At 40.7% G+C, this 24,267-nt stretch overlaps 2 protein-coding genes across 3 annotated transcripts; both read right to left on the reverse strand.

The window, feature by feature from the left end:
- Nucleotides 1-338: 338 nt before the first annotated feature.
- On the reverse strand, nt 339-8,086 carry LOC105058553 (uncharacterized). Its single transcript, XM_010941512.4, has 3 exons — nt 2,248-8,086; nt 1,696-2,145; nt 339-1,079 (listed from the first exon to the last, which is right to left on the reverse strand). Exons 1-3 carry the CDS (start codon nt 2,708-2,710, stop codon nt 808-810), a joined length of 1,185 nt encoding a protein of 394 aa, XP_010939814.1. The 5' UTR covers nt 2,711-8,086; the 3' UTR covers nt 339-807.
- Nucleotides 8,087-10,424: 2,338 nt separating this feature from the next.
- On the reverse strand, nt 10,425-20,155 carry LOC105058554 (uncharacterized). 2 transcript variants are annotated; one of them, XM_073249157.1, is made up of 5 exons: nt 19,152-20,155; nt 16,927-17,014; nt 16,583-16,810; nt 15,677-15,955; nt 10,425-11,264 (listed from the first exon to the last, which is right to left on the reverse strand). In XM_073249157.1, the coding sequence occupies exon 1, from the start codon at nt 20,138-20,140 to the stop codon at nt 19,292-19,294; it is 849 nt and encodes a 282-aa protein (XP_073105258.1). In that variant the 5' UTR covers nt 20,141-20,155; the 3' UTR covers nt 10,425-11,264; nt 15,677-15,955; nt 16,583-16,810; nt 16,927-17,014; nt 19,152-19,291. The 2 variants fall into 2 exon arrangements, with proteins under 2 accessions (XP_073105258.1, XP_073105257.1); XM_073249156.1 differs by lacking the exon at nt 16,927-17,014.
- Between the last annotated feature and the right edge of the window lie 4,112 nt (nt 20,156-24,267).

The raw sequence follows: 24,267 nt of genomic DNA on the forward strand, positions 1-24,267 counted from the left end.
AGACTACCCATCTCATAGGTAATACGGTATGGAAAGCTCCGTTGTTTAATCACTGATGAACTAGTATCAACTATTATTTGGAAATTGTGCAAGTAGTGAGATTTTGTGTTTCCACTGTTGTTCTCCCCTTCCAATGAGGGAATTTTGTGTTCCAACCTGGGGAACGGTTCCTTGTCATAGGTAATTCTTTTACTATTTCTAGAGAAGCCTTTGAGTTAAAATAAAAACCTTTTCACTTGAATTGTTATGATTCTTATATATATATACATGCATAGATGATGAATCTGCAGAACCAACTAGTTCCTTTGCACATTCTCTATTTCACTCAACCTTAGAATGTTTTTACTGCTGAAGTAATTGCAAAAAATTAAGACCTCTGTAGTCAATGCTTGATACACCCTACTTCGGGGATCCATGTTTTTATCAAATTATGAAGAGAACATCAAAATCTGCTCACAGAAAATGGTTACAATTCCCTCGATATCATCAAGTATGTCATCCTACATTGTGCTCTATCTTGTAATTTAGTTCAGCGAGTCTCTTCTTCCAACTAAATGAGGAGAAAAAGAAAATGTAGAAGGGTACTAGGGTAGCTATATAATCTATCAGATCATTTCTTGTTCTTTTCATATGAAAAGGTTAGGTTTCAACCAGGTGACAAATTTACATAGAACTTGAGCTAAGGAACATTTCCCATGTTACTTCTGCCACCCACCTCCAACCGAAGTGCTCTCATTTACCCAAGATGTCTTCTGCACCTCTAAAAGAACCAACCCTCTTCTTCTCGGGCCTGGTCTTTCCTTCCCTTCATGTTGCTCCTACTCCAAGGAAATCTATGAATGGTGGTGAGATGGTGGCTTCAAAGTGGCTGCTCTCTCTGTTCTCCTCGGATGATGATGACTCAATAGCTGAGACCCGGGACGCAGCCAAGGCTGTGGAATCTGAATAGTGTGATGCATGGCTTGACTGTTGCATTGCCAACATAAAAGGAGGGTAGTGGTAAAAACGCATGGACTCATCCCTCGGCCGATCCCAGGAGCTGCGACTATGGAAATTGGCCTTGTCATGACCCTCCTTACCTGCAGCCATACCAAACACATATTGAAGTTGTGCAAATAGAGAGGAAAAAGAGGATCCATTCAACCTTCACATGGTTAAAGAAGAAGTTCTCCATATTGGTTTGGACTTCGGTATAAAGTTAGACTAGTTTTATCATGGTTTTTTATATGGAGAGGTTATTCTTGTACTTTTTTTGCCCCTTCTTGTTTCTTCTTATAGTAGTTTTCTACACATGTTAACCTGCCATTTAATGGAGATGTATCTTCCTGGTCTTTTGGACACTGAAGTACAGCTTCTGTACAAGTTTTCCTTGCTTGAATTCCTGGTGGGTTCTGGTTATGATCTCCACACTCCTCATTTCACGCAAGCTCTAATGGGAGCTGGGCCATGGAAGAGGAAAATATGCACTGAACTAGTTCTCCAGATCATTAAAGCTAGCAATTTGAAAAGAAGAGAGAAAAAAGAAAGGGCTTTTAGGTACGGTGGAACAAACGCCACAGGTGAAACATTGAAAAAGGTTTTTAAGGGAACAAATGCATCATGGTACCGGAACTAGGTAGTAGATATAGCAGCAGAATCATAGCAGCAGTCGCAGAAGAAGAAGAGGAGGAGGAAAATGGGACAGCAGGGACAAACCAGAAAGGAAATCAAAGGGTGTTTGCTCGGTATAAAAGCCATTGTGACTTGAGACTGAATCCCCTGCACCAAGTGTCATGTGATGTAAGCCAATGGAGCCACTGATGGCAGCAGCAAATGGGGAGGAGGGAGATGGACAGTGACCAAACACAGAGACTGCTGCTGTAGCTGTAGTTGTTGCACCGTCCTCCAGTCTCCTTTGGACATCATGGCTCAGCTTTCTCCTCCTGTAAGCATTGGACTGCTCCCTATATTTCCTGGCCATGATCACATGCCAATGGTTCTTGATAGCATTGTCAGTCCTCCCTGGGAAAAGCCTTGCAATCATGGCCCATTTGTTCCCATACAGTCTGTGAGCAGCCATTAGCTTCTCCTCCTCCTCTTCACTAAAAGCCCTCCTGTTGATCCTGGGGTCCAGCTGGTTGAACCACCTCAGCCGACAACTCTTCCCTTCAAACCGCAAGCCGAAGAAATTATATATCAAACAAACTAAAACCAGCAGAACAAGATTATAATGAAAAAGGATAAATGAAAACGTACTGTTCTTTTTACCTGATCTACCCTCAAGCTTCTCTGCTATGAGATTCCAGTTCTGAGGACCATAGATAGCCACAAGCTCTCGGAGCTTCGAGTCCTCTGCAGGCCTCCAATGGCCTCTGGTACAGAGCTTCGACTGACCACAGTCAACAGTCTCCTTTCCACCTTGTGAGCTCTCATTGGTGTTCTCTGCATCTGGGCTCTCTTCTCCGATGGCATTGGGCTCCTCCTCTCCAGCGCCGTCAATGCCATCGAAACAGTTGTTCCCCACCTCACTTTTTTGCATAAACTGGAAGGTCCAAGAGGTCTTGTCAGAGCTCTTGGTGCAGTGATAGCTCCCCACTGAAGCGGTAGGGTTGATGGAAAGGGAGCCTATTGCAGCGAACACCCCTATGGAAGAAAAAGGAGAGGAAGAGTAACTCCTAAAACCACATCTGGTTTCCATGCCTTCATTTCCACCACGTTGTTGCAAGGCCATTAAAAGAGACAAGCAGTGGAAGGAGACGGAAAGAGATGGTAGGAAAGCAGAGGTTAGATGAGGGAGGGGATCGAGGGTGAGACGGAAAAAAAAAAAATAATAATAAATAGAAAGAACGAAGTGTTCTAACAGAAACCCACACAACTCTTTGCTTTCAGGTTTTCACCACTCCCTGACTGACCCAGTTGTCACCCTTTCACTTCTTTAACCCCCGGACCCTCTCCTGACCACACGTGTGGATGTCATCTCACCACATGTGTGAGATGTAAGTATTCTCTCTCTCTCTCTCTCTCTCTCTCTCTCTCATGGTTGTCCCTCCCTCCCTTGACAAAATAAACTCCACCGTGCTGTCTGGTTGTATGAGCCCCGAAGAGGCATAGAGGCACCCATCTTTTTCAGCTGCAGGCAATCGAGCTTTGACACAACTTCCTCTGTCCAACCCCAGCCCTTGCAAGTAGTACATATGGCTGGCGCTCGCTCGGTCTCTTTCTCTCTCTCTCTCTCTCACACACATGCACACGGTCCTTTAACTAGAGAGAGTAGTTAACCTGGTTTCAGCTAACCACCTGAAGTAGACTGGACAAAGAAAAGAAACTCATAAAAAGAATAACATTGAAAATGTCCTGGACTAATAGGAACGGTTCAATAGGAACATCAGTGGTTCCAAGTTGGATTAATACCCATTTCTTCCATTTTATTCCCAAGGTCCTTTGCTTCCTTTCCTCTTGCGCGAGTATCAGTGTGACTTTGAGGCCCTTCTTGCACCAAATCCACTTCCTAAATTTCTGCAGCCATTCATGAAAGAACTTCCCTTTTCAGTCAAAGCCAGCTCTTAATCAGTTGATAACTTGTTCCAGAAAATTCCCACTGCTTATTCGAGATCACTTCCAGTTGAGTCCCCAAGGAAAACACTGCACCCGAATAGACTAACTGATCCTGAGGTTAGCTTTCACAAAACCTCCTCCATATATGAGCTTCTCGTCCCTACGAAAGTCCAGGAGGAGCAAACTATTGGGGATGTTTGGACAGGATATCATCTCCACAAAATCTTTTCAATACCATATATCGTAACAGAAAGAAAGAAAAAATAAAACAGAAATAATCAAATATGTGGATCAACCAGAAAAGACTCACCTCTATGGAGCATGCAAGCTTCACTATGAGAAAAGAGAAAAATTACAAGAGAAGATCACATCCTCAACCCTCGTACACCCAATCTCTTCCTCACAAGAAGCTCTCCCTTACAAAAACTCTCTCTTTAAGAAGACTCCTCTGAACCTCTGAAGCGACCGCTGTCCGCTGTCTGATAGTCTGCCTGAAGTAGAGATGGCAACGGATAGGATTTGGATCAGATAATGTACTACCCATCCCCAAATCTAAACTTAATATCTTATACCCAAATCCTATCCAATACTCGATCGGATAAGAAAAGAGATACCCATCCACATACCCAATAGGTTTGGGGATACCCACAGATAACTCATTTTCCTATACCCAACCCATACCCATCCCATATCCATCCCATACCCAAAAAATAAACAACCAAAATAATTTTATGCATATTATCAATCAAAACAGAATTACCAATTTAACATAGAACATAATTTATAAGTTCAGATTTATAGAAATCAAATATAGAAATAGAATTACAATTCAACATAGAACATATAAACAACCAAAATAATTTTATGCATATTATCAATCGAAATAGAATTACCAAAATAGAATTATAAACATATATATTCAGATATGGGTTTAGGAATGGATTTCTAATATTATCCATATCCATAGATTCGGATTGAGTTCGGATTCGAATTTGGATAGAAAACAGCACTATCCATACCCTACCCATGCCCGTACTATAGTTTTCGGGTTTTACCCAAATCCGGTCAAATCTTATTTTTCGGATTTGACCGAATTTGGATAGAGTGCATATCTATCGGGTTAGATCGATTTTGCCATCCCTAGCCTGAAACATCCAGATCCTGCTCTCTATCGGCGCCTCGCCTCTGCTGCTGCTCTGGGTCCTCTGCCGAACAACCAACCGCACACAGCTCTGTTCTGTCAATAGGTGATTTTATAGGCCTCTGAACCCAAACAGGATCGGAAACTGACTCCTATTTGAATCAAACTGCCTCTCCAGCCGCCAGATCAAGACCGGCAATGCTCCAAGCCGTCCGATCATGTAATAGGTCCACAAAAACCCCGTAAACCGTGAGAAAGCAGAGGAAAACGCCTGCTAGTCCACTGTGGACTGCACGAAACCAAGAGAAAATGCTCGCTTGATCCACACGGGTTCTCGTGGACCGCCGGTCCACGCATTACGTGTGGACCGCGTGAGGAGTATTGTGCGGGTCGTGCAGCATGCACCCGCCTGGGCCTGGGCTGTGCCCACGTGTGCCCGCCAAGGCCTGGGCCACGCACCATGCACGCCCACCCGTCTGCACGCTCGTGATCGAGCCGCATGCTACCGCACGTGGTCGCACCACCGAGGCCTCCACCGACCTGCCGCCGACCTCTGTCGCTTCGATATTCGTGCCATCTTCTATCAAGCGTATCTCTTTCATTCGATCTCCGTTTGGGCTAATCTTGGGCTTGTTGGACTCCATTCATCATTGCAGATCTCACTGTGAACTCAATATGGACCGAACCTCGAGGCATCAAATCCTAACAATCTCTATCTCAACTCGATATTCGGCCTCCTCCTAACTCTAAGAGCTTCTGGATCTCCTCGCCCCCATATCCTGAGGCAATCGCCTGCTGATCATGGATAGGTAGATATGGGAGTCGAGCCAGGCCGTTCGATCCCATCTCCGTCGTATGCTGTGCTCCTCCTGACTAAAGACTTGCTCGGGATATCATCCTGTGGCAATAGAAATCTCATCCTGCGATATCGCCTCTCATTCTCCTGAGTCTCGCATCTCATACCCGATCCACCACCTAGAGCTCCATCTCGCTCTGGACTTCTCCAACCTCCTGAAGCTCCACCTCGTACTAGACTCCCTGTCAGGTAGTAATGTTCTCTCGTCCTCTTCTTCCCCTCTAGAATAACCCTATCACCGTACAACATCTTCAGGATTCTTTCACTAGTTACCGTCCTGTAGCCTCTTGAATCCAATCTACTCAATAAGATAAGATTCTGTCTGTAATCAGATATGTATCGAATCTCTCCCAATCTCCTCACTACACTATCATGTATCCTTCAACTGACCATTCCGATGCCTCTGATTGCACAACTCGATCCATCCGGCAGATAAACAGTACCCTCACTGCTCTCCAGAAAGTCAAACTGCTCCTCTCTGCAACATACATGATAGGTGCATGCAGAATCTAAAATCCACTGCTAAAAAAAGAAGATACCTCATCAAATATCTCTAGGGCATCATCCTCTGACTTACTATTGGCTGTCGCTATAGTAGCCCTCATCTGATCCCTGAGTTGAGAGCAATCTCTGACTAGATGCCCTAACTCGTCACACCGATAACATTTGGTCTTCCTTAAGTTCCTCATCCTGGACTTGGACCGTCCTTGTCGCGATCTCCTATCGCTCCGTCTACCACCTCCTACTCCTTCAGAAACCACCAAAGCTGAGCTGTCACTTGAGCTCGAAGCTGGATTCTCCCTGGATTCTCCCTCCTGAGAATCTCATTTTGAAGAATCGTCATGGTGACCTCATCCATCTTGATGGTACTCTTCCTCACTAGAAGAGCAGTCACCAAGGACATACGAAAGGAGAAGCGATGCTAGCAAGACCAGCGCCTTGATCTTCTCCTTAACTTTTTCATCAATGCTGAGGAGGTCGGTGAGAATCTTTTGGAAGTAGCTGAGATGCTCCTGCACGCTCTGTCCCTCAGTCATCCGCTGCTGGTAGAACTGTCTCCAGAGGAAGAGGGTATTGGTAAGAGACTTCGCCATGTACAACTCCTCGAGCTTTGACCACAGCATCGTCGGAAAAGTTTCGCCAAGCATATGGATCACCACCTCATCTATTAGGTACAAGCGGATCATATTCACCGCCTGCATCTGGAGCCGTCTTCAATCCTACACCTCCATAATGGTCGGCTTCTCCTCGCATAAGAGAGCATCGATCAACCCTTGCTGGATGAGCACGTTCTTCATCCTTGCCTGCCACAAGGAGAAATTGCTCTTTCCATTAAACCTGTTGATCTCCATCTTGATTGATCCGATCTTCTCCATCTTCAATCTTGCTCACCACCATCGCAATCTGCGTTCTGGTACCGCCTCTCTCTGATACCACTTGTTGGAGATGTCTGGCCAGGACACCACCTCCATAAGACCTTTTCGATACCACGCATTGTAGCAGGAAGAAAGAAGAAATAAAACAGAAACAATTAAATACGTGGATCAGCCAGAAAAGACTCGTCTCCATGGGGCATGCAAGTTTTACTGTGAGAAAAAAGAAAAATTATAAGAGGAGATCATACCCTCAACCCTCGTATATCCAATCTCTCCCTCACAAAAAGTACTCCATCATAAAAGCTCTTTCTTTAGGAAAACCCCTTGAACCCCTGAAGCGACCGTTGTCCGTTGCCTGATAGTCTGCCTGAAGCACCCTGCTTCTGCTCTCTGTCGAAGCCTCGCCTCTGCTGCTGCTCTGGATCCTTTGTTGAACAACCAACTGCACACAGCTCTGCTCTGTCAATAAGTGTTTTTATAGGCCTCTGAACCCAAACAGAATCGAAAACTGACTCCTGTTTAAGTCAAACTGCCTCTCCAGCCGCCAGATCAAGACCAACGCTCCAAGCTGTCTGATCGGGCAATAGGTCCACAAAAACCCCATAAACCGCAAAAAACCAGAGGAAAATGCCCGCTAGTCCACCGTGGACTGCGCAAAACCAAAGGGAAACACCCGCTCGGTCCATGCAGGTCCTCGTGGAGTATCACACAGGCCGTGCAGCACGCGCCTGCCCGGGCCTGGGCTGCGCCCGCTCGAGCCTGAGCCCCACACTGCGCACGCCTGTGCGTCCGCGTGCAGTCGCGCCACTGCGACCTCCGTCGGCCTCCGTCGCTTCGATTTTCATGCTATCTTCTATCGAGGATATCTCATTCATCCGATCTCCATTCGGGCTGACCTTGATCTCGTTGGACTCCGTTCGTCGTCGCGGACCTTGCTATGGGCTCAATGTGGATCGAATCTCGAGGCATCAAATCCTAATACAAATAAGAGTATACTCAAAACTAAACCCTATACAAAGATATGCAAATTTCCACAAGGTGAAAGTCTTTGTGCACCGCGTGTGGTGCAATAATATTGATGTAGAGCGTACCTTCCAATCATATTAAAATATGTAGCTACCATTTTTCAATACACATTTAATAGCATATTTAATGCTTGCAGTTCTATTTTTTCGTTTGAAATTTTGAATGACAAAAATATTTTTTCTCTTCTGAAAAAATTATAATATTTTGTGATAAATTATGACTTCCTGCAAATAGAATGTCATAATTTTTCTTTCAAAAATCATAAAGACAAAAGAACATTTTTATCATTGAAAATTTTTAAATTTTTAAATGACGAAAATATTTCTTCCTTCTTTATGACTTCCGCAGAAATAATAATTTAACCCTAAAATATCATAATATGACCACAGAATATCATAATTTTTTTTAAAAAAATATCATTCAAAATTTTAAATAAAAAAATAAATCTATATTATTAAATGTATGTTAAAAAACAATGATTATGTGGCTTAATCAAATACAACGGTATATTTTTTTTACATCGAATGTGGTGTACAAGGAATTACTCTTTCCATGAGAAGAATGATCCGGCCTGCACTACTATGCCTTGAGACACAAGGCCCCATTTCAAAAGGAAAGCCCATGACCCACTGTTCACCCTGTGGACAATGGCAACCCTATGGCAGACGTTTCATTCAATGAGGTGTACGCCATTGTGCAGTAGGAATGTACCATGTACACTGCAGAGGAAGAGAGGAAACTTAGGTGCTGCAGTCCAAACAAAAAAAAAAAAAGAAAACAACAGATTTAAAGAAGGATTGATATGGGAATGTGGGGACTAACGGGACCCATATGAGTTCTTGGGATAGGCCATCAGCAGCACAAATGACAGTCCTCAGCCCATGAATGCCCATGTTGCTGCTGTAGCTCTAGCTAGTCTGCTACTAGTTTGCACCCACTCAAAGTCTGAGACCATGGGGTCATGTGAGTGAATGCGCCACATGGATAACTTGCGCTTCAGTAAGATCTTAATTTGCCCTGGGAGGCAAAGCATTTAAAGTTGTATTGACTTACTGTAAGTCATGCTAGGAGAGAAGCACATACAAGAGAAAATTTCACAGACTAACAATTTGGACAGTATTGAGTGGACCAGTATCTTGCCAACAAGAGAAAGATGACAAACGAGTTTATGAGGAAGATGCTAGTATTTTAAGTCTAGACAGGAGCCAAACAACTTTTGCATCATTCACTGAATCCTATTGTATTTCTAGGAAGCATAGATGTAACAGTTGTTAAGCAGTTCGCAAGAACACCTTGTTTCTAATTGAAGAAGTTAGCAAACCTCCTAAAAAGGCATCTCATAATGCATTTAAGTGCTTGTAAATTAATCCAAAAATGATGCTATTTACATATTGGTTAAACATCTTTTAAGGTCAAAGAGAGCAATATCAATGCAAAGCATTGCTTCGTCTATTCAATATTGGATTATACTTATTAATTAATTCAGAAGGATCACGAGATTTCGACCACTACAAATAAAGGTGGATAATGTTTAGGAGTGAGATCCGCGACATTAGAAAGTTAAATCATATTCCAAAATTTTCAAAAATTATTAGTCATGTGACATCAGATTAAAATAATTTTTTTAAAATCAAATATTTTTTTGAGATCTATCATGCGGCATTACCTTATAAGGTGGGCCGTGCAACAAACAATCAAGTCCAAATTCCAAATGGGCTTCACAACAGTGGACAAATTGAAAATTTTAAGCAAATATCCCAATACAAGAAAAATTAATATAGGAGTCGAGGTTTACCTTTTTATAGTATTTTAGTTTTATCATATTTATTTGTACCAATCATATGTATATTTAGATAATTGGTCTTATCTGAACTGAAAGAAAAATCTAACACAAGTTATATGAGAACTGACCTCATCATTATAAATAGAAGTTATATACTCTATTTTTTGAATCGTCAATGAAAGAAAAGGGGATCGAAATATTACTTTCACCAATTTTTTATATTTTCCTAAATTCCTTTTGAAAGGTATGTGCCTGTTTTTTGTAGAGAAGTAGTGAACGTAAGTTTGAGAAGCTTATTGGTAGTATACCAAAGAATTAGATGTAAGACCGGCCAACCATAACAAGAAAGGTGTCTGCATCATAACTCATAAGATTGTCCCCTTGGGTCAAACGAGTCGATGTTACCCCTACCTTCTCCCTTTCTCTCCTTGTTGGGAAAGTTTGGCCACCCTCAACACAAGATAAAAACCAATCTTGACTATGACTTGGAGGCAAAAGAATGAAGTTGTGAAGGAGACAAGAATAATGTGGTAAGACATCTATTCTAGGATTGCAATGTGGATACGAGCAAAACAAATATCATTTGCTTTTGAAATCTCCCAGTACACTCGCCAACACCTCATGTAACATTTGTGATCCCCAAGAAGCAATGCCACACCAACTAGCTGGCCTTCACATTCAAAATTTTGATGAACCAACAAGGCAGAGTTCTGCAAACTTATGTTTTCATGCGTCGAATCAATATAGTAAAAATTTATCTCAGACTCTTACCATAAAACATGATTACACATGAGTGAATTGTTATTTGGATGGCAGCAACACATGCTCACGTACTACACAACGACAAGCCTTTGTTAAGGAAACTTGCATGGTTTATTGCATGCCATGGAGTGATGGAGGAGAGGGGAGAAACGACATCAATTAAGTCCCCGCACTCAAAAGAGATGGGGACCGTGGTGGTACACAGTGGTGATAATGGTCTCTGAGACAATAATAACAACCAATGTCTCAAAATATATATGCTGATATATGCTCCCAAAGACAAATGCTGAAGGTTGCTTCCTATCTGATCTCTGTTGGATAATCTCTTTCACAGGAAGACTAACATGAAATCTTACCCGAATCTACTGGCGCAAACCTGTCCCATCCCCACAACCAACTGATGGAGAGACAAAGTGCTGACCGCTGACAGAAGCCTATGCATGCATGATATGTGAACACCATTTATGCAAACTTGGGGGTGGTACTGTGCCTGTAGGTGTTAAATATGAAGCTAGCACACTAAAACGACAAAAGTCAGAAGTCATTGATATTATTATGCCCAAGATGGAGGAATGGAGTACTCGAAAGAAACCATGCGGAAGGAGGAGGAAATTTTCATGAGAGGATCCATCAATGCTCGTTCTGCACACTTAGTTCTCATTGCAAATTAAATTGCTTGGACTTCAGGTTAAATGCCAACTGATACCAAGATATGATTCTAAATAATGGCTCATTAGATGCAGCACTTGAATTAATATCCTTTACATCATACATACACTGGAAACCCTGAAAAGAAATCAATTTATACTAGTCCTAGAAATATGAAAATAAGATATAATGAGAGTTCAAAATTCAAAAGATATGAGAATAAAAAAGAAATCATTTTATACTAGTTCTGGAAATATGAAAATAAGATATAATGAGAGTTCAAAATTCAAAAGATGTGAAGTTTGGAGTTGTTTAGGCTTATTTAGCCGGTAAGAAACAGTAAATGAAGCTCACAACTCCATTCAATGCAGATACAATAACACAAACGGAATTAGGCAAGAACTTAAAAATAATCTGAATCATTGTCCTTTGTTCAGTGACCAGAACTAGATACCAACCTAAGCCATTGCTCAAAAAGCTTCATGTAGAGCCCAAGCCATGAATCACTATATGCTTATATTAAAAATAATCTGAATCATTGTCCTTTGTTCAGTGACCAGAACTAGATACCACCTCAAGTCCTTGCTCAAAAAGCTTCATGTAGAGTCCAAGCCATTAATCACTCTATGCTTATAGCTACATTTTGGTTGATACAACAGTCTGATAATTATGATGTATAAATGTTTAATTTGGATTCAATTCAACCCATGTATTTCCACCACGCCGTGTCACCATTTGTTATGCTTTATATCAGAAGTGGGTCATGTGGCATAGCATGGCTGACATGGCTTTCCCAAGGGCCTTATAGGTCCAGTAAATCGGGACAAGCATGTCATTGGGTCCTTCGAAAGATCTAAAAAATGATAGCCTCATGTATTTCCTTTTAAAAATAAATAAATACATCCGAAGAACAGAGGAAGACTGAGCTAACCTGGTCTCTCATTCACCAGCAAACAATAAGTGCAGGTTTTTACATGCAATGGATGGATAGATGGCAGAGGGAATCCAATATCACACTCAATGGGATTTAAAATTATATGAGAACAACAAGGCAAAATATTGGACCAGTTTTAATGTAATGGTGGACATCCTTTTTTCTGATTTTTTGGGTTGTTTTCATACTAGGGTTGCATGAAGTGACCGCCTTACCCCGCTCCCGCCCCGCCCCCCTCCCCCCCGAAAAAAGGGGTCCCCTCCTATTTTAATGAGTTAACAATATGCTTACCAGATGAATTAGAACAACAGTCATCATATCAATTAAAGCCCATGATTCACCAACAGCTTACTCTTGAAATAGATCCCAATGATCAATGGCTATAGTGCAAGAGTGACATGATAATCTTTCAACAACTCCTTGCCCTATTCTCAAATATATTCAATAAGAGCATCACTGACGAATTCAAGGATATATTGGGAACATTTCCAGTATCAAGTACTGAGTAAAACACCTCCTAAAGTTTAAACATGAAACGTCGATCAACCACTGTGCTATAGCCTACTTGGCACAGTCCATTACATTCCTAGATTTCTTCATACTAAAATGCTCTCGGTTGAAGAATTTTGGTGGGTCCAATGGATCTTCATGACAGTTGAAGCCATTACAATGGTCCTAGATGATCATTAGTAAATCCCTTGAAGACGTTGGAGGGCCACTGTCTAATAAATCCCTTACATGGATGTGTGTAGCGTCAGTACAATGGCCAGCTTGCTAGAAATGAATCAAACGGCTGAACTGCTGCAGAGGGACCCGACAGCAGAGCAGGGATGAAGGATATGCCTAAGATGAGCAGGCCTAGAGTAAAAAAAAAGGTTCAGCTGATGGAAACTAAGGGTGGTCTTAGGGCCGTGCAGAGAGTGGTTTGGACTTTGGAGACCTCCTTCAGACCGTGGGACATATAGATGGTGATGTTTTGAAAAAAATTCACCATGGCTGAGAGCAAGGACCAACCATGGGTCCAGAATCTCTCTCTTCTACATTTATGGAGAGCTTCAGGGAAGAGGAGGACCACCAGATGCGGTTCATACTTATCCAAGAGATAGGTCCTACAAACAATTCTGTTGAACTAGATTTTCATATATAGCATGCTATAATATGATATATAAGTTCTGCGTAAAATGTATAGAGTCCACGTTACTTTGTCTAATACGTGCTCTGAAATATTCTCAGACTACTAACTATTGTTTCTACTTTTCTTTAGCTGATTGACAATGGAGTAGAAGAAAAGAATTTTGGGTTCACAATTGTGGTGTCAACGACATGTATACTGGTAATAACTCCATGGATCAATAGAATATGACAAATGCTTAGAAGAAATTGTTTAACTGTAATGCCCTTTTCATAAATTTGACAAGAGTTGTGATGTAAACACTAGGGCTGCTGCTTCAACCCACATATCTTGTATTCGACCTGTTGGGTCACGTCTAAATTGGAGGTTTTTAGAATTGTCCCACCCCCAACTTTTAACTAGCCTATTTATGTAGGCTCCATTCATTGGGGGTAAAATATCATGGAAAAGTCGGCCAACTTTTCTGATGACCAAGTTACACATGTTCTTGTGCTCCAATCAGAAAAGTGAGGTTGCTAGGATAACTTTTGACAGGCAGTATTTACCCATAAAATGCATAGAAACACTTACCACAGGGAGATGGATAAGTTGGTTTCCCATCAGCTAGGTAAAGTGACCCAAATTTTTATTCTTAAAATGCCTTTTCCATGCTGATACACTAACAAACCCTAATCTCTCGCTCTCTTCGTCTTTAATGAATCCTAATCCAAGCAGCACCACTATAATCCCTCACTAATTTCCTCCTCTTTTTTTTTAATTGATGAGTTTTACATTTTCTTTCTGTAGCAATTATGGATGTTCTAGATCTGTATTTCTTAAGACACATTTCACATTGTTTTTAGGTAATAAAATTTTCTTTAAAAAAAAATCCCCAAATTTTGTCCAGTTGCCTTTGCTGGCTGGTTGTATGTTCAAGCAATTTTTTTTCCTTTTTTTTTTCCCTTGCCCATGTTTAATTGAGTACATTTTAACTACATATCCTTGTATCATGTAGCCCCTCCAATTTGTATAGGCTGAAAGCCCAGTTTGATATGAGGAAATTAGGCTGCAATCACAAAGGGACAATATAGGATAAGTGTAAAACCTGGCCCTGAAAGCATAAAGGGTATTATAAAAAAGATGGACAAATCTTAGCAACTTATGTAGAAAGTTGTAATGCAAAAGAACATGGTTAATTAATTTTGAAGTCACTTTCCAATACATAAAAAATATGGGTAAATTATTTTCCTATCTACATGTTGCCTAGATAATACTTATCCAGAAAAATATAAATTTTTAGGTAAGTTTCATGACCCCCAAAAGACAAGCTATAATATTAGTTCACACCCTTTGATTCCCAAACTCTTTGGCACATGATATTTGGTCGATAATTTAATAGAATGTAAAGAACAAAAGTAGTTGCATGCTAGAACAATTTTGGATGTTTGTACTTTGACTTGAAATGAAGTGTATCTTTTTAATTTTTTATCAACCATTGTTGTATGAATAACTTTCAGGTACTCATTGATCATGTTTTAATTTTTGAAGCATGTACCTGTGTTTCATTGATAAACTTCTCCAAGTATGTACAATTTGATACCTAATAAGAACCTAGATTCAATTACCCAAACCCAACCTGAGCACCTGATGAGTTCTATGATATTTTTATTACCTGAAACCAAACCTATCCATTAATGGATCGGGTATGCAACAAAATTTAGATCCTAAACCTCAATGAATTTGGGTCTGCGTTTACTTAAACTCAGATCCAACCAAACCACATATCATCCTTAGTAAAGGTGATACATTCTCTGAAACATATAGCTAGTAAGGTCCTATGGACACCATTTTTCTCTACCACGTGGGAGGAATCTCAGTGGAAAAGAGTAAATGAACAGAAGCTCTTACCATCTATTAGCGAATATTCAGAAGATTATTGCATCCTTGGAGACCTTTGAAGTCAAACATATCTTTCAGGAAGCAAATAATGCAGTGAACTGGATGGCATCTTTTGTTGCCAACTATTCGGGGCTGTGTGATTTGGAACACTTCTGCTTCTACCCTATGCCTCTCTATGATATTTTGTTCTCAGATTCCTCCAGTTGCATATATTCTCGGACTCTGTAACTCTGCAGCTTTACCCCAAAAAAAGGGCAGGGGCTCTGACCATCTCAACAACTAAGATCACTATAAATGCACAATACCTTACAAAAAATTTAATACAAACATCTTAAGCAAATCCAACATCATGACACTACCACTAGTTTTCAGTATACTCCTTCCCATCATAAGAACTATACTGGTCTGTAGCCCATGCCAACACATTCAGTAGTCCAGACAATGACCTTAACCAAGATCATGATTACTGAAAAATAATTGACAGTAGCTAATAGCTATCATTGTCAAGTTTGCTATATGAACCTGAGATGTGTCAATCATAATTTAGGAGTGTACCTACAACGCATCTACAATGCTATGGAGAAATAGAGTTAAGGGTGAGCTAACCTGTTAACTGTTTGCTTTTGGCTCTCTTTGCAAGACAGCACCCCGGAAACAGATTGTCCTCAGCTGCGGATTCTTCCTCCCTCCAAATATTTGCCCAGAAAATAGGTAGGGAACAAAACAAATGAATCCTTCACAGGAAATAGGAATTCTGACAAGTGATTATGCCCAATAAGGTACTTCCATGGTTTTGTCCTTGTGAAGCCTAACAAAAGGATGTAAGCATAAACAAAGGATGTTTTCAGTCTGAAGTATTAATTCACTGCTATCTGCAGCATGCTCCTGCATCAATCCATGAATTCAATTGATATCAACCATTGACTGGAAGAGTGCAGACACTGAATAATTTGGATGTGAACAAGAACAATCATGGGGCATAGAAAACAATGAGATCAAACTGAAGACCATAGAGGGTTCATATCATCAATTAGGACATTTGAGGCTGTGTCTGTTGATGAGATATTGAGCTTGAGCATCACATGGGGCCACATATTCTAGCCTTCAGCATCCTCTAATAATCATCATAATCCAATACCATTCTTTTCTATAACAAAGCCTCAATGCAGATAATCAGATAAATCTCAAATTATCAGCCATATCTAGTTTTGAAGGAATGGTTAGGTGATTCAAAAGACCTAAGAGTACATGCAGTATCTGTAGTCTAAAAAGGTACTCCAAAATTGCTGCTTCTAATATGAGGAAAAAGCTCTTATTACTGGACTCTGCTCATTGTTGGGGACTGTAGTTCATATGGAGGTAGGAAACACAAATGAATACCCACCACTGTGATGTATGGGTTGCAGACACAATGAAGCTTAACGTCGACATGTTATAGATGAGAGGTAATGTAAAGTACATAGAAATTCAAATGCATACACAGATAAGGGTGCCACTCCAGACATTAGTTACCTGAGTCAGGCATGTCTGCTGGAATGGAGAATCAAGGTTCTCAAACAAATTTCCATGAAGGAAGTGCTTTTGGACACAGGTGCAGGAGCAAAATCCCAAAGAGTTCTCTTTTTTCCCCATGGTGTAGCACTGAAGGTACAAGATTTTGGTACTACATATAGTGTCTTGAGCACAAATCACAGCTAGAGCTCACCAGTGAAGGCTGTGACGCCATCGTATCTGAAATATCTGCAAACCAGAAATGAGGCAATGAACCAATTGGAAGTGGCCCTCAAAGGGCAATAACATGAATATATGTGGCCCATAAATGGAAACAAGTTTGTTGACTGTTAAAGTTGGCCTACCTACTTATAGTGACAGATTACAAATCTATCCTGGTGAAGCAGATTGCTCTGCATGCAGCAACACAGAAAAGCTGGAATGAAGGAAGCCCTGGAGGAACTTCAAAAGCTAGTCAGTTTAAGAGATTGCACTATTTTGCATGACCTATGGATTTAGAGATTGTGCCTGGTCTTGACTGAAGGGAAAGTTACTGCAAAAAATTGAGACTTTCCAGCCCCTATGGTATCTTCACCTCTATATTAACAGTTGCTGTTTAAGTTCCATAAAAACAAAGAAAAACTTGCAGAGCAAGAACTAGATGAATAGAAGATAAAAGTGATGAATTTGATATGATGTTCAGGAAGAGAGTTGTATTCAAAATTGAGAGGAAGCTCCCAAATCGATCTTTTTTTTTGATTCTTCTGCCAGATGCAATGGCATATCCTTAGGAGTTAGGAGTGATATGATGAGAACTTCCAGTGACATTAACAAAAGAAACTCTCTCAGTTTCAAAAGCATGATCATAAAATTTCTCATCCTCCAAGGAAAGAAAGTTGAAGAACTGAAGAGCATTTAAGCCCATGGTGCAATAAAGCGGTACTACAAAAGTCTCTAAGCACCATGCTAGCACATGCACACACATTAAAAAAAAAAAAAAAGAAAAGTGACAATATGGTATCTAAAGCTGACTGAACATGCATGTATTATCTAACGCAAGATCATTGCTGTAAGTATCACATCAGGGATCAAATGAATGGCAACAAAGAGTTGCTCTTCTTAATTCAAACAAAAATAAGGATTAATATAATGAATAGCCATTGCAGAGAAAATATAAGATAGGTCTATGGCATTAACCCTGCTACCATTATATGTTTACATACTCCAATCATATATTATTAAAAAAATTCAACCTGATTATTCAGAGGATTTGGTCATAAGTTGCATAGATAATCTTTCACTATTAGACTGTCCTCTTGCTGGACCTATTCTACTTGCGATCCACTTTTAACATTTAGACAACTACAAGCATGTTGGTGCAGATGCAATAGGCAAATGAGGGTAAGGCAAGCATTTTTTGCAAGGTTACCTTCGGAAAACCTATGACAATGTAAGTTAGGAATTTTCGTGGTCCATCATGGAAAAAGTGAAGTTTAGGGACAATAAATTAGGTTATAGAATTTCAATTATGGGCACAGGATCTGTAAGAAAATCACATCCTCCCTTCCTATTCACAATTGATGAAATTTTAGTGGATTTTATTTGTGAATTAGCCGGTCGATCAAATTAAGAGTTTCATGATGGCTAGGGCGATGTGTTTTAACCCATTTTCAAATTTTCAGTGACGCCCTTTTTTACCCAGCAAGACCCTTAAGGGTCCAAGTATAAACAACCTTACCACATGGATACAATCATCATTCATCACCAAACATCTAACAAAATACCTATAATTTCCTTGGAGAAACATAGTTCTGTTATTAAGATCCACTTAAGCTGTTCAAGCAAATGATGTGAATCATCACAAGACAGGACATAATGAAGCTAAACTGAATAGAGCCTAGCAAGAATGTGCTATATATCCATCCAACTGCCTAAACCATTGGACAAGCCTTTGAACAGAAATTCTCAATGCACTTAAAATCACCAAAGACAAAGTGAGGTAAAGGCCTACCAAACCAATCCATAAACAAAAGAAGATAAGTAGTATCTTCCATATAAAGCTTAAAGATCAGACTTTTACTTGAACCATCGAAATCATTCTCCCAATCCATGGTATTCACCTGTTACGTGGGAGGAAATAGAGTCATTCTTACCATTGTTGGGAAACAAACTACTGCCAGAGAGTGTCAACCCAGTCGAGGAATTCTCATAACCTTTAAACAATGTAAAATCTGACCCCTATATCTACTAATGGGTCTTCCTTCTCTCTTTTTCCTTGCTCTCTTCCTATTCCTCTTCAAATTGGTATTTTTCTTGCTCTCTTCCTATTCCTCTTCAAATTGGTAAATTTCAAAAATATGTATACATTAAACTGCCAGGAGGATGAACTTTGAGGGATCCCTGAAGAGCAGCATTATATGCATTTAATAATACATTCTTGACACATGCTCTTATTTCTCTAACAACATAGTATTATTGCAAGGAAAAAAATTATTATTAATTACAATAAGGACACTGGAAAATTCAATGAGATATAGATACATATGTAACATTCTCATACATTATATCCTTTAAAATCAAATAAACTCACATCATTATAAGCTGCAACTTCTCGCCGATAGGCCTCACCCACAAATTCACCAACCGTTGCCTGAACTCTCCAACACTGACCTTCAGCATCTCTGACATCGAGAACCCGTTCTCCACCAACATCTGATGGCGGGGCTTAATCTACCCCTCCAGGCTAAATGAAAAGTACTGCGAGAATTCCTTTAGCTCTGATAGCTCCTTCCCCATCTCTCCCACCAACAGTTCCACCTTTTGGGAGAAATTGTTCACGATGCTGATCGTCAACAGCCCCGGCGACCTCAAGACCATCTTTTTAGTCTCTCTGTAGAAGAAACACCAGCCTTGGAGGTAGTCCAGCCTGCAAATGAGGGTGCCCTCGACGCTAGACACCAGGAGCACGGTGGTGTGGCAGGTGATCTTGTGTTGCCCGACGAAGCCGAGCCGCTGGAGGAAGTAGAGGGTGGGCTCAAGCAGGCCGGGGACGCTGGATAAGAGGAGGGGGGCCAGCAGACGATGGCCTGGGGACGTCAGCAACGGGGCAGAGTTCGGTGGCGGGGTCGGAGGTGAGGAGATGGGGGTACATGGAGAAGATGCGGCTGGAGTCGGCAGGGTGGAGGCCGAAGGAGGTGAGGAAGTCAACGACCGAGAGGAGCGAGGAGAGAGGCGCAGCGTGGAGGGCGGAGTTGAGGGGGAGGACCTTCGAGGAGTCGACGCCCAGCTCGTGCTCGAGCTAAAGGAGTTTCTCGCAGAAGAGGAGGCCGGCGTCGCCGCCACCGCCGCGGCCGGCGGAGGAGGAGACGGCAGGGGAGAGCGGCTGGAGAGGAGTGAAATCGGTCCTAGGGTTAGGGTTTTCAGGTTGTTCAGAGGGAAGAGGCAGAGGAGGGAGCTGTAGACGAAGAGCCATCTCGTCTGTCGGTGGCGGCAACCCAGTTGCCGTTGCGGACTCAGCATTTGACCCAACAATCCTGTCCGTTGAATGGATGGATCCAGTGAATCAAAATATTTGTTCATTTGGCCCTCCAAGCCTTATTTGGTTGCTGTTGAAAAAGTTGGATAAAGAAGATAGGTACACGGGAGGAAGTGGGATAGGATTTTTTTATTTTTTCAGGGTATATGGGGTGGAGTAGATTTTATTATATATAATATTTTTTTTATAAAAAATATATTATAGTCTATAATTATTTTTATCGTCCCTAATTAGAATAGCTAATTAGAAAAATATAATCTACTTTCCAACACTTCCCTTTAAGATGAGACGAAAATATTATGGAGTCCCATCTTGTCACAGATAAATGTAAAAACTGAAATGCTAAGTCCTTTCATATAAATATCAGCTAGCTGTTCAGAGGATTTGATAAAAGAAAGGCAGATAACATGCTAATCTAGCTTTTCTTTAATAAAATATTAATCAACCTCAATATATTTTGTTCGATCATGCGGAACAGAATTATTAGCAATATTAATGGCTGTTTTATTGTCACAGAAAAGAGACATAGGAGAAGACCAAAAAAGATGCAACTCAGTCAAAAGTTATTTTAACAATATAACTTCACAGACCCCTTGAGCTAAGGCCCGATATTCAACCTCTGCACTGGAACAAGCAATCACATCTTGCTTCTTGTTGCGTCATGTCATTAGATTACTATCCAAAAAAGTACAATAATTATTGGTGGACTTTCTATCATCCAGAACTCCAGCCCTGTCAGCATCAGTATACCCCTCGATCTTAAGGTGTCCATGATGAGAAAACAAAAGATCACTTTCAGGATGCCCTTTAAGATAACGCACATCCGATAGACAGCTTCCTGATGTCTCTCACGAGGATCGTACATATACTGACTCACGATACTAACAGCAAAAATGATGTCAGAAGGAGTATGAGAAAGATAAATCAGTCATCCCACTAGGTGCTGATATCTTTTTCGATCAACTGGAGTGCCACCATCTGTCATGAGATGATGGTTTTGCTCGATGGGAGTAGCTGCAGGTCTACAACCCAACATGTCTATTTCTGTCAGTAAGTCAAGTACATACTTTCGTTGAGAAAGAAAAATGCCATGAGATGATCTAGCAACTTTAATCCCAAAGAAGTATCTCAAAGAACCAAAATCCTTAACTTCAAATGACTGAACTAAACGAGTCTTTAGATGATCAATCTCTGGAAGATCATCACTCGTCAGAATTATATCATCAACATACACTATTAAAACTGCAACCTTCCCACTGTTATGTTGAAAAAATATAGTATGATCGGTATTACTTTGCTGATAACCCATTTCTAGTACTGCTCATTGGAACCGATCAAACCAAGCCTGAGGTGATTGTTTCAAGCCATAAAGTGAGCGACGCAGCTGACACATATTTTCAGCAGTTGCAGCACTAGAAAAATCTGGAGGAATTTTCATGTACACCTCTTCCTGAAGATCCCTATGTAAAAAAATGTTCTTAACATCTAATTGAAAAAGACTCCAGTCAAGATTAGCAGCACAAGAAATAAGGGTCCTCACAGAGTTGATCTTCGCAACTGGAGCAAAGATTTCATCATAGTCTATTCTGTATATCTGAGTATAACCTTTTGCTACCAATCACGCTTTATAGCAATCAACAGTCCCCTCTAAATTTTGTTTCACTGTAAAAATTCATTTGCAGCCAATAGCTTATTTTCCAGCAAATAATGGAACAAGTTCTCATGTATTATTCTTGGCCAAGGCCTTCATCTCTTCAAGCATTGCCTCCTTTCATTTTGGATCTACCATAGCATCCTTCCAGTACGAGGGAACAGATATAGAAGCTAGAGATGCAATAAAAGATCTATATGAAGGTGAAAGAGACTCATAGGAAATAAAATCAGCAATATCATGACGGTAATGAGGAGGAATAATATGTGGACAAGAAGCTTTTGTATGAGCAATAGGAAGATATAAATCAGTTAAAGGAATGTTACCGTCATTATTATTGGGGGAGGAAGATACTGGAGCCAACTCTGAAGGAGACTGTTGGCTAGTAGGAGAATGTATACCAGGCTCTATAACATGCTCTGTAATATATGGAGAAGAACGCTGCTCCTCCTGTCGATCAGAATTACTATCTACAGAATTACTATCTGATTGCTCCTGCTCTCCAGACTTCTGCTCCTCAGACTCTCCCTCACGATCGGTGACATCAGACGAAACATCGGGAGAGAAGAGAAAGTCAGATACAATAGTAGGTTGATTGGTGAGCACATCTACGGGATCACTACTAAAGAATGCCTCAGACTCTCGAAATATCACATCCATACTGACCAACATACGCCGCTTGAAAGGGTAATAACATTTGTATCCCTTCTGAGTGGTAGAATAGCCAACAAAAATACACTTGAGAGTTCAAGAACCAAGTTTACCAATCATAGATCGATGATCTCAGACAAAGTACATACACCCAAATACTCGAGGAGGTATAACAAAAGAAGATACTCCTTGTAAGCACTCAAGTGGCATGCGATAGTCTAAAGCTTGAAGAGGCATCCGATTAATAAGATAGGTTGCAGTAAAAACCACCTCACCCTAAAGGAATTTAGGAACCCTCATAGTGGAGGACAAATACTGAGCTACTTCCAATAAGTATCGATTTTTACGTTCAGCAATATAATTCTGAGCAGACGTATCGACATATGTAGTTTGATGGACAATCTCATGAGCAGCTAAATACTCACGGAACTCCCTATTCATATACTCAGTGCCATTATCAGATCTCAAAGTTTTGATTGTGGTATTAAACTGAGTATTTACAAATTTGTAGAACTCCTTGAAGCATCTGAGAACCTCATGCTTTGTCTTTAGTAGATAAACCCAGGTCACTCTACTATGACAGTCAATAAATATAACAAAGTATCGATGTTCAGAAAGAAAAACAGTACTACACAGGCCCCACACATCAGAGTGAATAACATCAAAGATCTTAATACTTTGAGTGTCAGAAATAGGATAAATAGTTCGTGTGTGTTTAGCAAACTCACATGCATCACAAACCAATTTATACTTGTCACAGATATCATGTAATCTAAGAAAGAGTCTTGCTAACACAGAGAAAGAAATATGACCAAGCCTACGATGTTGTAACTGGAGTTCATGCACAGCATTCTCGGAAGAAGATACAACCAAGTCAGTCTTCAGATTATCTTTATATTCTCTTTCAGTCAGATAATAAAGCCCATCATGTATTCTACCATACCCAATCGTCTCCCCCGTTGTCAGCTCCTAGAGAACACAATAGGTGGAAAAAAATATTATTTTGCAATTTAAAGCAACTGTAATGGAGCTTATAGAGAGGAGATTAATAGAAAAACTAGGAACATATAAAACTGTGGACAATGTCATAATCGGCGTACAGTTGACAGAACCTTTTTCTGACACGGTGGAGAAGGATCCATCAGCTATACATACTTTATCCCGACCAGAGCAAGGTAAATATGACATGAATGACTTGTATTGTCCTGTCATGTGACTAGTAGCTCTTGAGTCTAGGATCCAATATTAAGAAGTATCTAAGGCAGTAAGTGCATTACCACTATCAGAAGTATAAGAACTAGTTTATGCAAAACAAGAATAAAAAATAGAAGAAAGATTGAAAGAATCACTAAGCAAATCCGTAGCAGTTGAAGAGGTATTACTAGAATAAGTATTCAGCCTGGCCAGATGTGACGTAGGGTCTGCAGTTCCTCCATAGACAAAGAACCTCCAGCATCAGTAGATGGAGTAGTAGAAACAGATGAAACCGTGATAGACAGAGGAGCTGAAACAGATGAAGTAGCATCGTGGACCTCAGAAAAATTGGCCTAAACACGGCCAATTGCTCCTCCAGAGCACCCACCACCACACCGACCTCCTCTACCACGACCTTGGCTAGATGAAGGACGACCATGTAACTGCCAGCATATATCACGGATGTGCCCCGATTTATTGCAATAGGAGCATATTCGCATATCTTGATCATCTCTACCGCGCAGCTATGATTGTGACTGAACGACCATCGCAAAATGAACTGTATCAGCAGAGGAGGCAATCATCATACGTCGATGAGTTCTCATTTAGAATTAGTGAGAAGACCTAATTGAAAGAAGGCAGATCAGAACTTTAACCCAAAATTTGAACTCTAAT

Source organism: Elaeis guineensis, chromosome 15 (genome assembly GCF_000442705.2).
Source record: "Elaeis guineensis isolate ETL-2024a chromosome 15, EG11, whole genome shotgun sequence".
Classification (NCBI taxonomy): Eukaryota; Viridiplantae; Streptophyta; class Magnoliopsida; order Arecales; family Arecaceae; genus Elaeis; species Elaeis guineensis.